At 47.1% G+C, this 16,367-nt stretch overlaps 1 protein-coding gene across 3 annotated transcripts in view; it reads right to left on the bottom strand.

Moving 5' to 3' along the window:
• The window catches only part of LOC139572844 (exostosin-1a-like), a 135,394-nt gene extending 120,451 nt beyond the window's left edge, over positions 1 to 14,943 (bottom strand). For all 3 annotated transcript variants that reach the window (XR_011674500.1, XR_011674501.1, XM_071395654.1), the window contains exon 1: positions 13,104 to 14,943. Coding sequence is in view for 1 of the 3 variants with exons in the window: in XM_071395654.1 (XP_071251755.1) it covers positions 13,104 to 14,053 (950 nt within the window). In the remaining 2 variants the exon portion in view is untranslated. The remainder of the gene's footprint in view (positions 1 to 13,103) is intronic.
• Between the last annotated feature and the right edge of the window lie 1,424 nt (positions 14,944 to 16,367).

Raw genomic sequence — 16,367 nt, 5'->3', positions numbered from 1 at the left:
GACCAACCAGAGACCTCCGGAAGAGCCGTGGACCAACCAGAGACCTCCGGAAGAGCCGTGGACCAACCAGAGACCTCCGGAAGAGCCGTGGACCAACCAGAGACCTCCGGAAGAGCCGTGGACCAACCAGAGACCTCCGGAAGAGCCGTGGACCAACCAGAGACCTCCGGAAGAGCCGTGGACCAACCAGAGACCTCCGGAAGAGCCGTGGAACAACCAGAGACCTCTAGAAGAGCAGTGGAACAACCAGAGACCTCCGGAAGAGCCGTGGACCAACCAGAGACCTCCAGAAGAGCCGTGGAACAGCCAGAGACCTCTAGAAGAGCCGTGGACCAACCAGAGACCTCCAGAAGAGCCGTGGAACAGCCAGAGACAAAGATTTTGCATTAAAGGGACCTGCATACTTTGCATTAAAGGGACCTGCATACTTTGCAAAGACAGGTTTCCTCAGAACAGAGCCATGTAGGCTATTTACAGCTCTGGGTTGCCTTGGTCAGATGCAGAAAGATACATCTGTGGCCACTCACAGCAAACATGGCAATACTTAACTAAACACAGGGATGAACAGCTGGGAGTAGGTTTTAGGACCCATCGTCAGAGGAGATGGGAGGAGGGGCAGACGACAAACTGCTGCCACAATATTTAAACTGAACTGGCGGACAGCTCTTAAAACTCACCCCACTGGAATTCAAATAGACATTCTATATTATTACTTAGCCTATGTCACAAACCTTTCATCATCCTCTCACTCAAACGAGAGCGCTTCTTTGGATCTTCTGAATCAAATAAATGTCAGAAAGAGGATCATTTATCTGACCTAAATTTTCCACCAATTCCTAGCTTACTCCCCCCCCCAAGCCTCAGTCAGCCCACCGGCAGGCTGTCTGAAACGTAGATGTGAAACTCAAAATGTGGTGGATATATACAATGCTCATCACTTCCCCAGAGGGAGGGAGGGAGGGGGAGGGAGGGAGGGAGGGAGGGAGGGAGGGAGGGAGGGAGGGCTGTCTGTCTGTCTGCCTGTCTGTCTGTCTGCCTGTCTGTCTGCTCATGTTCAACCTAATGTGATTGATACAGGTGATCTGTTCTGTTCCATGTACAGTCTCTACAGTCCTGTCCTCTCTATTGTAGGATTGATACAGGTGATCTGTTCTGATCCAGGTACAGTCTCTACAGTCCTGCCCCCTCTATTGTAGGATTGATACAGGTGATCTGTTCTGTTCCAGGTACAGTCTCTACAGTCCTGTCCTCTCTATTGTAGGATTGATACAGGTGTTCTGTTCCAGGTACAGTCTCTACAGTCCTGTCCCCTCTATTGTAGGATTGATACAGGTGATCTGTTCTGTTCCAGGTACAGTCTCTACAGTCCTGTCTCCTCTATTGTAGGATTGATACAGGTGATCTGTTCTGCTCCAGGTACAGTCTCTACAGTCCTGTCCCCTCTATTGTAGGATTGATACAGGTGTTCTGTTCCAGGTACAGTCTCTACAGTCCTGTCCCCTCTATTGTAGGATTGATACAGGTGATCTGGTCTGTTCCAGGTACAGTCTCTACAGTCCTATCCCATCTATTGTAGGCTTGATACAGGTGTTCTGTTCCAGGTACAGTCTCTACAGTCCTGTCCCCTCTATTGTAGGATTGATACAGGTGTTCTGTTCTGTTCCAGGTACAGTCTCTACAGTCCTGTCCCCTCTATTGTAGGCTTGATACAGGTGTTCTGATCCAGGTACAGTCTCTACAGTCCTGTCCTCTCTATTGTAGGCTTGATACAGGTGCTCTGTTCTGTTCCAGGTACAGTCTCTACAGTCCTGTCCCCTCTATTGTAGGATTGATACAGGTGTTCTGTTCCAGGTACAGTCTCTACAGTCCTGTCCCCTCTATTGTAGGATTGATACAGGTGTTCTGTTCTGTTCCAGGTACAGTCTCTACAGTCCTGTCCCCTCTATTGTAGGATTGATACAGGTGTTCTGTTCTGTTCCAGGTACAGTCTCTACAGTCCTGTCCCCTCTATTGTAGGGTTGATACAGGTGTTCTGTTCCAGGTACAGTCTCTACAGTCCTGTCCCCTCTATTATAGTATTGATACAGGTGTTCAGTTCTGTTCCAGGTACAGTCTCTACAGTCCTGTCCCCTCTATTGAAGGTTTGATACAGGTGATCTGTTCTGTTCCAGGTACAGTCTCTACAGTCCTGTCTCCTCTATTGTAGGATTGATACAGGTGTTCTGTTCCAAGTACAGTCTCTACAGTCCTGTCCCATCTATTGTAGGGTTGATACAGGTGTTCTGTTCTGTTCCAGGTACAGTCTCTACAGGCCTGTCCCCTCTATTGTAGGATTGATACAGGTGATCTGTTCTGTTCCAGGTACAGTCTCTACAGTCCTGTCCTCTCTATTGTAGGATTGATACAGGTGTTCTGTTCCAGGTACAGTCCTGTCCCCTCTATTGTAGGATTGATACAGGTGATCTGTTCTGTTCCAGGTACAGTCTCTACAGTCCTGTCCCCTCTATTGTAGGATTGATACAGGTGTTCTGTTCTGTTCCAGGTACAGTCTCTACAGTCCTGTCCCCTCTATTGTAGGATTGATACAGGTGATCTGTTCTGTTCCAGGTACAGTCTCTACAGTCCTGTCCCCTCTATTGTAGGATTGATACAGGTGTTCTGTTCCAGGTACAATCTCTACAGTCCTGTCCCCTCTATTGTAGGATTGATACAGGTGTTCTGATCCAGGTACAGTCTCTACAGTCCTGTCTCCTCTATTGTAGGAGTGATACAGGTGTTCTGTTCCAGGTACAGTCTCTACAGTCCTGTCCCCTCTATTGTAGGATTGATACAGGTGTTCTGTTCTGTTCCAGGTACAGTCTCTACAGTCCTGTCCCCTCTATTGTAGGATTGATACAGGTGTTCTGTTCCAGGTACAGTCTCTACAGTCCTGTCTCCTCTATTGTAGGATTGATACAGGTGTTCTGTTCTGTTCCAGGTACAGTCTCTACAGTCCTGTCCTCTCTATTGTAGGATTGATACAGGTGTTCTGTTCCAGGTACAGTCTCTACAGTCCTTTCTCCTCTATTGTAGGATTGATACAGGTGTTCTGATCCAGGTACAGTCTCTACAGTCCTGTCTCCTCTATTATAGGATTGATACAGGTGTTCTGTTCTGTTCCAGGTACAGTCTCTACAGTCCTGTCCCCTCTATTGTAGGATTGATACAGGTGATCTGTTCTGTTCCAGGTACAGTCTCTACAGTCCTGTCTCCTCTATTGTAGGATTGATACAGGTGTTCTGTTCTGTTCCAGGTACAGTCTCTACAGTCCTGTCCCCTCTATTGTAGGATTGGTACAGGTGATCTGTTCTAATCCAGGTACAGTCTCTACAGTCCTGTCCTCTCTATTGTAGGATTGATACAGGTGCTCTGTTCTGTTCCAGGTACAGTCTCTACAGTCCTGTCCTCTCTATTGTAGGATTGATACAGGTGTTCTGTTCTGTTCCAGGTACAGTCTCTACAGTCCTGTCCTCTCTATTGTAGGATTGATACAGGTGATCTGTTCTGTTCCATGTACAGTCTCTACAGTCCTGTCTCCTCTATTGTAGGATTGATACAGGTGTTCTGTTCTGTTCCAGGTACGGTCTCTACAGTCCTGTCCCCTCTATTGTAGGATTGGTACAGGTGATCTGTTCTGTTCCAGGTACAGTCTCTACAGTCCTGTCTCCTCTATTGTAGGATTGATAAAGGTGTTCTGTTCCAGGTACAGTCTCTACAGTCCTGTCCCCTCTATTGTAGTATTGATACAGGTGTTCTGATCCAGGTACAGTCTCTACAGTCCTGTCTCCTCTATTATAAGATTGATACAGGTGTTCTGTTCTGATCCAGGTACAGTCTCTACAGTCCTGTCCCCTCTATTGTAGGATTGATACAGGTGTTCTGTTCTGTTCCAGGTACAGTCTTTACAGTCCTGTCCCCTCTATTGTAGGATTGATACAGGTGTTCTGTTCTGTTCCAGGTACAGTCTCTACAGTCCTGTCTCCTCTATTGTAGGGTTGATACAGGTGATCTGTTCTGATCCAGGTACAGTCTCTACAGTCCTATCCCATCCATTACATACTTTTTATCCTGGTCAGTTTGGCATCCTAAATGCCACCTATCCCCTGCATAGTGTAGACAATGCTCATCACTTCCCCAGAGGAATGTGGTGTCTCTCTGTAGCCCTCTAGACAGCTACACTAGTCTGTCACTCCACCGTTCTCATTACCACATACAGCCTCCTGGGAATGAAGTATCTCTACTTCAGGATATTGTTGGGAGGATTGGGAGAACTTTAAAAGGGTGATTAGACCGGTAATATGACCAGGTGTGTATAAACCAAAGCCCAGTTGCATATCACATAGGATTTACAACTTCCCAGAACCAAAATAACATATTGTACCGGTTTGTATGGATACAGAAATGGTACAGCTATAAATACAAATGTAGAAAGCATCAGATAAAAGACTCCAGAGTGGAAAATAAAGAGAAATTAAATAAAAATTGTTCACCGTGAACGCTAGCAGCATTTTCACATGGAGTCATGCAGCATCTGTACCAGTTCTGCATCTATCCCAATGGAGCCTCTGGCTAATAGGACTTCACTTCAGCAGGGTAGTGGAGGTATAGAGCCCCACGGTGGAGGTGGTGTCATAATACCACAATACATCTATCCCAATGGAGCCTCTGGCTAATAGGACTTCACTTCAGCAGGGTAGTGGAGGTATAGAGCCCCACGGTGGAGGTGGTGTCATAATACCACAATACATCTATCCCAATGGAGCCTCTGGCTAATAGGACTTCACTTCAGCAGGGTAGTGGAGGTATAGAGCCCCACGGTGGAGGTGGTGTCATAATACCACAATACATCTATCCCAATGGAGCCTCTGGCTAATAGGACTTCACTTCAGCAGGGTAGTGGAGGTATAGAGCTCCACGGTGGAGGTGGTGTCATAATACCACAATACATCTATCCCAATGGAGCCTCTGGCTAATAGGACTTCACTTCAGCAGGGTAGTGGAGGTATAGAGCTCCACGGTGGAGGTGGTGTCATAATACCACAATACATCTATCCCAATGGAGAGCCTCTGGCTAAGAGGACTTCACTTCAGCAGGGTAGTGGAGGTATAGAGCTCCACGGTGGAGGTGGTGTCATAATACCACAATACATCTATCCCAATGGAGCCTCTGGCTAATAGGACTTCACTTCAGCAGGGTAGTGGAGGTATAGAGCTCCACGGTGGAGGTGGTGTCATAATACCACAATACATCTATCCCAATGGAGAGCCTCTGGCTAATAGGACTTCACTTCAGCAGGGTAGTGGAGGTATAGAGCCCCACGGTGGAGGTGGTGTCATAATACCACAATACATCTATCCCAATGGAGAGCCTCTGGCTAAGAGGACTTCACTTCAGCAGGGTAGTGGAGGTATAGAGCCCCACGGTGGAGGTGGTGTCATAATACCCATAAAACCTAGCGGGTCAAAACAGGGAAATGGTTCCAATCGTTTTCCCACCAATCCCCATAGGGGATTTTAGAAACGTTTAAAATAAGGGCTGTGTTTCGTGTAGGCTTACCCTGGCTTGACGTTTTGATAACCGTGTAAATCTCTCTCGGACATTAGTCATAAGTGATGTTCTTTTGTTACGGTTTGACTCCTCTTCATCATCTTAGCTGCCCTGGTAACAGTTGACAGGTCGATGCATCTTAGCTGCCGTGGAAACAGATGACAGGTCGATGCATCTTAGCTGCCCTAGTAACAGTTGACAGGTCGATGCATCTTAGCTGCCGTGGAAACAGATGACAGGTCGATGCATCTTAGCTGCCCTGGTAACAGTTGACAGGTCGATGCATCTTAGCTGCCCTGGTAACAGTTGACAGGTCGATGCATCTTAGCTGCCCTAGTAACAGTTGACAGGTCGATGCATCTTAGCTGCCCTGGTAACAGTTGACAGGTCGATGCATCTTAGCTGCCCTGGTAACAGATGACAGGTCGATGCATCTTAGCTGCCCTGGTAACAGTTGACAGGTCGATGCATCTTAGCTGCCCTGGTAACAGTTGACAGGTCGATGCATCTTAGCTGCCCTGGTAACAGTTGACAGGTCGATGCATCTTAGCTGCCCTGGTAACAGTTGACAGGTCGATGCATCTTAGCTGCCCTAGTAACAGTTGACAGGTCGATGCATCTTAGCTGCCCTGGTAACAGTTGACAGGTCGATGCATCTTAGCTGCCCTGGTAACAGATGACAGGCCGATGCATCTTAGCTGCCCTGGTAACAGTTGACAGGTCGATGCATCTTAGCTGCCCTGGTAACAGTTGACAGGTCGATGCATCTTAGCTGCCCTGGTAACAGATGACAGGTCGATGCATCTTAGCTGCCCTGGTAACAGATGACAGGTCGATGCATCTTAGCTGCCCTGGTAACAGATGACAGGTCGATGCATCTTAGCTGCCCTGGTAACAGATGACAGGTCGATGCATCTTAGCTGCCCTGGTAACAGATGACAGGTCGATGCATCTTAGCTGCCCTGGTAACAGATGACAGGTCGATGCATCTTAGCTGCCGTGGAAACAGTTGACAGGTCGATGCATCTTAGCTGCCCTGGTAACAGTTGACAGGTCGATGCATCTTAGCTGCCGTGGAAACAGATGACAGGTCGATGCATCTTAGCTGCCCTGGTAACAGTTGACAGGTCGATGCATCTTAGCTGCCCTGGTAACAGTTGACAGGTCGATGCATCTTAGCTGCCCTGGTAACAGTTGACAGGTCGATGCATCTTAGCTGCCCTGGTAACAGTTGACAGGTCGATGCATCTTAGCTGCCCTGGTAACAGTTAACAGGTTGATGCATCTTAGTTTCCCTGGTAACAGTTGACAGGTCGATGCATCTTAGCTGCCCCGGAAACAGATGACAGGTCGATGCATCTTAGCTGCCGTGGAAACAGATGACAGGTTGTTGCATCTTAGTTTTCCTGGTAACAGATGACAGGTTGTTGCATCTTAGTTGCCCTGGTAACAGTTAACAGGTTGATGCATCTTAGTTTCCCTGGAAACAGTTGACAGGTCGATGCATCTTAGTTGCCCTGGTAACAGTTGACAGGTCGATGCATCTTAGTTTTCCTGGTAACAGTTGACAGGTCGATGCATCTTAGCTGCCCTGGTAACAGTTGACAGGTCGATGCATCTTAGTTTCCCTGGTAACAGTTGACAGGTCGATGCATCTCCGCTGCATCTTTCCATAATACGGACTTGGTCTTTTACCAAATAGGGCTGTCTTCTGTATACCACCTCTACTTTGTCACAACACAACTGATTGGCTCAAACGCATAAAGAAGGAAAGAAATTCCACCAATTCACTTTTAACAAGGCACACCTGTTAATTGAAATACATTCCAGGTGACTACCTCATGAAGCTGGTTGAGAGAATGCCAAGAGTGTGCAAAGCTGTCATCAAGGCAAAGAGTGGCTACTTTGATGAATCTCAAATATACATTTTGATTTGTTTAACACTTTTTGGTTTCTACATGATTCCATATGTGTTATTTGATAGTTTTGATGTCTTCACTATTATTCTACAATATAAAAAATAGTAAAAAAATTAAGAAAAACCCCTTGAATGAGTAGGTGTGTCCAAACGTTTGACTGGTAGTGTACGTTGTTGTTGTCGGCTCATCTGTGTGGACAGAATGCATAGCAGGTCCTCAGCTGATCCAGAAAGGCCAGACAACGTTCCTTCCTGTGAAGGCAGGGTTGATAGTGGGGGGGGGTCACACAGCCACCCCCCACACAGAAACAGCCCCACACAGCCCCTCCACACACAGAAACAGCCCCACACAGCCCCTCCCCACACAGAAACAGCCCCACACAGAAACAGCCACACTTGAGCCCTGCGTGTATTTTAAACCCGAATCCTACCCAGGCCCGCGACGTTCAAAGCCCTACACTACCCAGGCCCGATTGCTCCTGACAAATTTAAAAACGCCCGGCCCTGTCCGAAATAAGTTCCTTCCGTCAGTAAATCCACGAGCTGCTTCTGTCAGTCTGTCACTCGCTCCCTGCGCGGCTCGCTCTGCATGCACTCTGCTCATGGCGCGCTGAGTATCCATAGCAACGGCGCTGCTCAATGAAGAGACATGAGAGCAGTTAGCCGTTAGTTACGTTGTCACTCTAAAAACTCGGACAAAACTCAAGGAACATTGGTATTTTTCTGTGAAATAAAATCTCTCGTGTTTTATATTTGACGAAGGTTGAGGTACTTCTGACACCATGTTATGATCTTAATTGACAGGCGGACTGGGGACGGACCGCAGGCAGAACAGTTGAAACTGGAATAGCAGCAAGGCCAGGCGGACTGGGGACAGCAAGGAGTCACCACGGCCGGTAGTCCCGACGTATGGTCCTAGGGCTCAGGTCCTCCGAGAGAAAGAAAGAGAGAAGGAGAAAATTAGAGAGAGCCAAGATTTTCAAAATGTTCATAATGTTCATAATTCTCTCGTTCTCTCTTTCTCTCTGAGAACCTGAGCCCTAGGACCATACGTCAGGACTACCGGGCATGATGACACCTTGCTGTCCCCAGTCCGCCTGGCCTTGCTGCTATTCCAGTTTCAACTGTTCTGCCTGTGGTTACGGAACCCCTACCTGTCCCAGACCTGCTGTTTTCAACTCTTAATGATCGGCTATGAAAAGCCAACTGAGATTTATTCCTGATTATTATTTGACCATGCTTGTCATTTATGAACATTTTGAAAATCTTGGCTCTCTCTAATTTTCTCCTTCTCTCTTTCTTTCTCTCGGAGGACCTGAGCCCTAGGACCATACGTCGGGACTACCGGCCGTGGTGACTCCTTGCTGTCCCCAGTCCGCCTGGCCTTGCTGCTATTCCAGTTTCAACTGTTCTGCCTGCGGTCATGGAACCGCCACCTGTCCCAGACCTGCTGTTTTCAACTCTTAATGATCGGCTATGAAAAGCCAACTGAGATTTATTCCTGATTATTATTTGACCATGCTTGTCATTTATGGAAATTTTGAAAATCTTGGCTCTCTCTAATTTTCTCCTTCTCTCTTTCTTTCTCTCGGAGGACCTGGGCCCTAGGACCATGCGTCGGGACTGCCGCCCGTGGTGACTCCTTGCTGTCCCCAGTCCGCCTGGCCTTGCTGCTATTCCAGTTTCAGCTGTTCTGCCTGCGGTTATGGAACCGCCACCTGTCCCAGACCTGTTGTTTTTCAACTCTTGATGATCGGCTATGAAAAGCCAACTGAAAATTATTCATGATTATTATTTGACCATGCTTGTCACTTATGAACATTTTTGAACATCTTGGCATAGTTCTGTTATAATCTCCACCCGGCACAGCCAGAAGAGGACTGGCCACCCCTCATAGCCTGGTTCCTCTCTAGGTTTCTTCCTAGGTTTTGGCCTTTCTAGGGAGTTTTTCCTAGCCACCGTGCTTCTACACCTGCATTACTAGCTGTTTGGGGTTTTAGGCTGGGTGTCTGTACAGCACTTCGAGATATTAGCTGATGTACGAAGGGCTATATAAAATTTGATTGATTGATTGATTGATTGATTGATTAATCAGACATGACTGTACTGTAAATGTCTCAGCTTAAAAAATGTTAGGGTTCCCCGAGCCTGGCCCGTACCCTAGTTATTGATGAAAGAAAACAGGCCCGGCCCGGCTCTAACCCGATGTATAATGTCGGGGCCCGTCGTGCTGGGGTAGGAGAGCTCTAAGCCACCCAGCACCACCCACACACAGCACCATCACAGTCAGGAAGTTTAAACAGAACACGGGGAGGCATTCCAGGGGCCATGGTCTGCATCCCAAATTGCTCGCTATTCCCTATATAGGGCACTACTTTTGGGCCAGAGACCTATGAGCCCTGGTCAAAACTAGTGCACTAACTAGGGAATAGGAGGCCAATTGGGATGCGGCTACAGAGTGGGGTCTGCTGCTGGGAAATGACTGAGTCAACAGTGGGAGGTAGGCTTTCCCTGCTGTCACCAGGGCAAGGTACCCAGACTACCCCACTAATCCATCAATGAGCCACAGTCCAACACACAGGGCAGGGTTGTGTTCATTAGGCATAAAACGCAATGAAAACAGACTCAAAAACAGGCGGAGGGACTAAGAGGACATTGTCCAATAAGAAGAGCTCGTTTTGTTTTCAAAACGTTGTGCCCTGATGAACGTGTGCCAGCTGAGCCACAGTCAGAGTAACAACAGTACTGCAGGGTCTGGAGGACAGGGAGGCCACTGACTAAACAGAGACCAGGTCAGTCCATTCAGACGGGTTTTAACGCCAGGGAAGGAAGCTGGGCTTCCTGAACATGACCATTCAGACGGTTTTGACTGACTGACTGATCGTAGACTGCGACTGATTGTAGACTGCGACTGATCGTAGACTGTGACTGACTGATCGTAGACTGTGACTGACTGATCGTAGACTGTGACTGACTGATCGTAGACTGTGACTGATCGTAGACTGTGACTGATCGTAGACTGTGACTGATCGTAGACTGTGACTGATCGTAGACTGTGACTGATCGTAGACTGTGACTGATCGTAGACTGTGACTGATCGTAGACTGTGACTGATCGTAGACTGTGACTGATCGTAGACTGTGACTGATCGTAGACTGTGACTGATCGTAGACTGTGACTGATCGTAGACTGTGACTGATCGTAGACTGTGACTGACTGACTGTGACTGACTGTGACTGACTGATCGTAGACGGTGACTGACATTAGCAGCACCATCAGACTAGCAGTGGAAATTCTAGATGTTGACTGGAAATTAGACCCATCTGGTTCAATAAAAAGGGAGGACAAACGTGGATGCAAAGATTCAACATGTTTGCCTCCTGGTTTCAGTGTGTGGGCCTTCAACTGGCTTTCAACACTACATCGTTCTTGTCAATACGACCTAAAACAAGCAGGGAGAGTCTCACCGGTAAAGACAAAACACGCTGGACAGTATCACTGTTATAAACACGCTGGACAGTATCACTGTTATAAACACGCTGGACAGTATCACTGTTATAAACACGCTGGACAGTATCACTGTTATAAACACGCTGGACAGTATCACTGTTATAAACACGCTGGACAGTACCACTGTTATAAACACGCTGGACAGTATCACTGTTATAAACACGCTGGACAGTATCACTGTTATAAACACACCAGTATCACTGTTATAAACACGCTGGACAGTACCACTGTTATAAACACGCTGGACAGTACCACTGTTATAAACACGCTGGACAGTACCACTGTTATAAACACGCTGGACAGTATCACTGTTATAAACACGCTGGACAGTACCACTGTTATAAACACGCTGGACAGTACCACTTATAAACACGCTGGACAGTACCACTGTTATAAACACGCTGGACAGTATCACTGTTATAAACACGCTGGACAGTACCACTGTTACGCTGGACAGTACCACTGTTATAAACACGCCGGACAGTACCACTGTTATAAACACGCCGGACAGTACCACTGTTATAAACACGCCGGACAGTACCACTGTTATAAACACGCCGGACAGTACCACTGTTATAAACACGCTGGACAGTACCACTGTTATAAACACGCCGGACAGTACCACTGTTATAAACACGCTGGACAGTATCACTGTTATAAACACGCTGGACAGTACCACTGTTATAAACACGCTGGACAGTATCACTGTTATAAACACGCTGGACAGTACCACTGTTATAAACACGCTGGACAGTACCACTGTTATAAACACGCTGGACAGTACCACTGTTATAAACACGCTGGACAGTATCACTGTTATAAACACGCCGGGCAGTACCACTGTTATAAACACGCTGGACAGTACCACTGTTATAAACACGCTGGGCAGTACCACTGTTATAAACACGCTGGACAGTATCACTGTTATAAACACGCTGGACAGTACCACTGTTATAAACACGCTGGACAGTACCACTGTTATAAACACGCTGGGCAGTACCACTGTTATAAACACGCTGGACAGTACCACTGTTATAAACTAGGCTGGACAGTACCACTGTTACGCTGGACAGTACCACTGTTATAAACACGCTGGACAGTACCACTGTTATAAACACGCTGGACAGTACCACTGTTATAAACACGCCGGACAGTATCACTGTTATAAACACGCTGGACAGTATCACTGTTATAAACACGCTGGACAGTACCACTGTTATAAACACGCTGGACAGTACCACTGTTATAAACACGCTGGACAGTACCACTGTTATAAACACGCTGGACAGTACCACTGTTATAAACACGCTGGGCAGTATCACTGTTATAAACACGCTGGACAGTACCACTGTTATAAACACGCTGGACAGTACCACTGTTATAAACACGCTGGACAGTACCACTGTTATAAACACGCTGGACAGTACCACTGTTATAAACACGCTGGACAGTACCACTGTTATAAACACGCTGGACAGTACCACTGTTATAAACACGCTGGGCAGTACCACTGTTATAAACACGCTGGACAGTACCACTGTTATAAACTAGGCTGGACAGTACCACTGTTATAAACTAGGCTGGACAGTACCACTGTTATAAACACGCTGGACAGTACCACTGTTATAAACACGCTGGGCAGTACCACTGTTATAAACACGCTGGACAGTACCACTGTTATAAACTAGGCTGGACAGTATCACTGTTATAAACACGCTGGACAGTACCACTGTTATAAACACGCTGGACAGTACCACTGTTATAAACACCCTGGACAGTATCACCGTTATAAACACGCCGGACAGTATCACTGTTATAAACACGCTGGAGAGTACCACTGTTATAAACTAGGCTGGGCAGTACCACTGTTATTCCATTATATTAATGAGGGTTGTGTCGATATAAACTAAATTAATAAATCCCCTTTGGTCCTAACAAACTCAGACAACACTGATCCATTGATGTGTCCCACGCCAGCCATACACCAAGACTGGTGAGTGATGTCACACTGCCACCGTCACATGTACCTGGAAAATTCTAAAAACGACAGACCTCTACACAGGACATGACAAATAGTAATGTACTTACTTGTCATATTCGGCGTTGTCGCGGTCACAGCGGGGATCTTTGTGTTTCTGCCAGTCTTTCCCGTGTTTACATGTGGTGAGCAGCACCACGTCCTCAGAGTTATGGACGTGATATAACGCATTCCTCGTGTCTGATCCGATTCCAGTGAGGTATCGTTTCCCCTTGAACACAAGCATGTATTTCCTGTACGGTGGGATAGAGTTGTATTTTAAATAGCCCCTCTCCCCTCCGGTCCTGGGGTGTTCTTTCCCAAAAAGAGGGATGGAGACATCGAAATGGGGTCTGAAGTTCTCTGTGCTGACGCTTGCCTTGGCTAGCATGGCCTGCCCAAAGTCGAAGCCCAGATCTTCCGTGTAGTCGGGCCAAGTCCCCGAATAGAGGTTAAAGATGAGGTGATTCTTTCCGTTATTCCACAGATGCAAGTTCTGGACTTTAGTTCTGAAGTTGTGAACATACTGTGGAGACAGAATGTCCCTGTCTAGAGTGTCCAAACTCAGAACGAACAGACAAGCCTGTCCCGGGTCAGACGTATAGAACCTGGAAGCCTCAATGGAGGATAAAATATTCTGATAACTCTCCGACATCTTCTCTCCTTTTTGTTGAGGGTAAACGTAAACTTTAAATCCGTTGGTTTTGCACAAGGAAAAATCAAAGCAGGAGTCCATCCGGCAACGTTTCCCTTTATAAACTCCCGAAATAACATCCCTCTTCTGCCGTGGCGATATGTGAACGTTGTACTCCTCGGTCTCCATTTGGTCCCAGGGGCTGAACGGCTGCAGGGACCCCGAGAAGTGGGGCCACTGGGGGCTCCCGTGGTATCCATGAAGGCTGCGGTCATCACGCCGGTTGTTGCTTCTGGACAGCGGGGCATGCACCCCTCCGAAGTACAACAACAGAATGAGACACGCGCCGGCGGAGAACAGAATTAAGTACCGTTTTTTGGCCTGCATGTGTCCTCCGATCAGGGTCGAGATGTCTAGTAAATCCAACGAGCCCCGATGAAGTTTCACTCCTCTCACCACTACTTCCAATTGAAAGGCTGCGCCATCTTCCTCCAGCCAGGAAGGGTTTAGCGCTCAACACTTCCACCACCTTCTGAATCCTTTCCCCAAGCCGACGACTGATCCAGCGCATGTGGGCGATTTATAATGATCATTTACTTCTCCCCTTGTCAATAGTTATGGCTAACATTGGCTATCTTCCAGCACTGAAGAGTAGACTACCTTCCTGGTAAGTTAGGGATTGAAGAGGCACCCGGACCTTACATTTCTTTGTGCTATTAGCGAATTCGTCTTCAGTGTTTCATCTGCCGGTATGAAAAAGAAGCAGGTGTTTTCACTTAACATTTCTTGCTTTGTAGCCTAACGTTCCAGCAGCACACAATCACCGTTTGCTAGCTAGCTACACAGGGCGACAAGAATGTAGCCAACTTGGCTAGCTTGTCCAAACATCCAGAGATTCAGGACCCACATTATAACGTCCATGTCGGACTATTCCACGGTTCAAACGAACGATATAACAGAAGTTTGGAGGGTACCAAGCCTGCTATCTAGCCTTCAGGTCCATATGAATTTCTGCAGTTCAATAAATAGTTGAAAGCAAAACGACTTAGCAGCATTCTACAACACTCTCTCTGATTTTACTCTCCTAGTCCAAGGAAAGACAACTCAGTGTCTTGAAGCGTCGGGAAATTATTGTTATACATTTTTGGAACATTAAAGAAAGATATCCGTAACATATCCCAATTGTAAAAAATGTTTGGTGAGTTGTTGTGAATCTCACACAGAGGCATTCCAATCCTACGGCGTCTGCTGATGATGTGACGTTCTTCCATAATGCACTGGGCTTTTTCCATTGGTTCGCGTCATATCCGAAACAGGCGGGGCTTCCGCATCCCATTCACAACTAGAGACCCGCCGAGAGTAACCTGACCTAGCGGTTAGAGATGCATGGCATGGTTTCTCTATTGTATTGCTGTTATTTTCCATATATCTCATTTAATTAACAGCACGTTTTGGTTTGACCACTACTAACAAACAAACATTTATAACTCATTTTCATTCATCCACCTGATAGAATGCACAATCTAGGACTATATTCTCATGTATTCTTTATGCAACTACAGTTTACTGACAAAACTGCTTCCTTTTGATTTCTGCTCATACTGGGGCTCAAACCTAGGACCTCTGCCTCACAAACACACAGTGACTGACCACCCTCCTGAGGGGTCTTACCCAGTCGTCACCGAAAAGCTAGTTATTGGAGCCATTCAGGCTGAGGAGTGAACTTCCCATCTGCTACACTTGCACAATATTGCAAAAAGTGCTTTGCATCTCTCCTTGCAGGGCAAGGAGTCACACACTGTAACTGTCACACACTGTAGAGTCACACACTGTTGTTCCTTTCAGCACAACCTCTGACACCCCCCTTAATCTCACTATTCTGATTGGCCTTTGAGGTACTCTGCATTGAAGACAGGATGACCCATGTCACAGCAGAGCAGCATACACTACGGCTGAATTGGTTGGTGTAACGGATGTGAAATGGCTAGCTAGTTAGCGGTGGTGCGCGCTAATAGCCTTTCAATCGGTGACGTCACTTGCTCTGAGTCCTTGAAGTAGTGGTTCCTGAGGCTTTTGTGGAGCGATGGGTAACGATGCTTCGTGGGTGACTGTTGTTGATGTGTGCAGAGGGTCCCTGGTTCGCGCCCGGGGCGAGGGGACGGACGTAAAGTTATACTGTTACATTGGCGGTGTTCTGCAAAGGTGCAGGTTACTGCTAGCTCCACCGGCACACTGTGAATGGCACATTTATTCTGTCGTATACATTATCCGCAGGCTGATATTACCAACGCTCGTGTTGTTTTCAGGAGACGGCTGACTACTTCATATATCAGCTTTAGTTATGTCACTTATAAATCTTCGGCTTGTAGTCTTGAGGCATGTCCTCCTGAACTGTTTTCACAGCTGCTGTGGTCTGAAAGAGGTTGGAAAGACGAGAAGTGATTCTGCAGAGCAGAGAGACAGGAGTTGTCTGTATCCCAAATGGCACCCTATTCCCTATATAGTGCACTACTTTTGACCAGAGCCCATAGGGTTTCAGACCAGGGCTCTGGTCCAAAGTAGTGCACTATATAGGGAATAGGGTGCCATTTGGGACACGGACAGGGAGTGAGCGTAAGAGGAATTTGAACTGCGTTCCTCGGGAGCTGTGGAGCAGGGTCTGTGTTCGGTGGACAGCGGGTGCTCCTCCTATGGTCCACTG

This window comes from Salvelinus alpinus, chromosome 4 (genome assembly GCF_045679555.1).
Source record: "Salvelinus alpinus chromosome 4, SLU_Salpinus.1, whole genome shotgun sequence".
Classification (NCBI taxonomy): Eukaryota; Metazoa; Chordata; class Actinopteri; order Salmoniformes; family Salmonidae; genus Salvelinus; species Salvelinus alpinus.
Note: the sequence above shows the minus strand (reverse complement) of the source record. Positions and strands in the feature narration are given on the sequence as shown.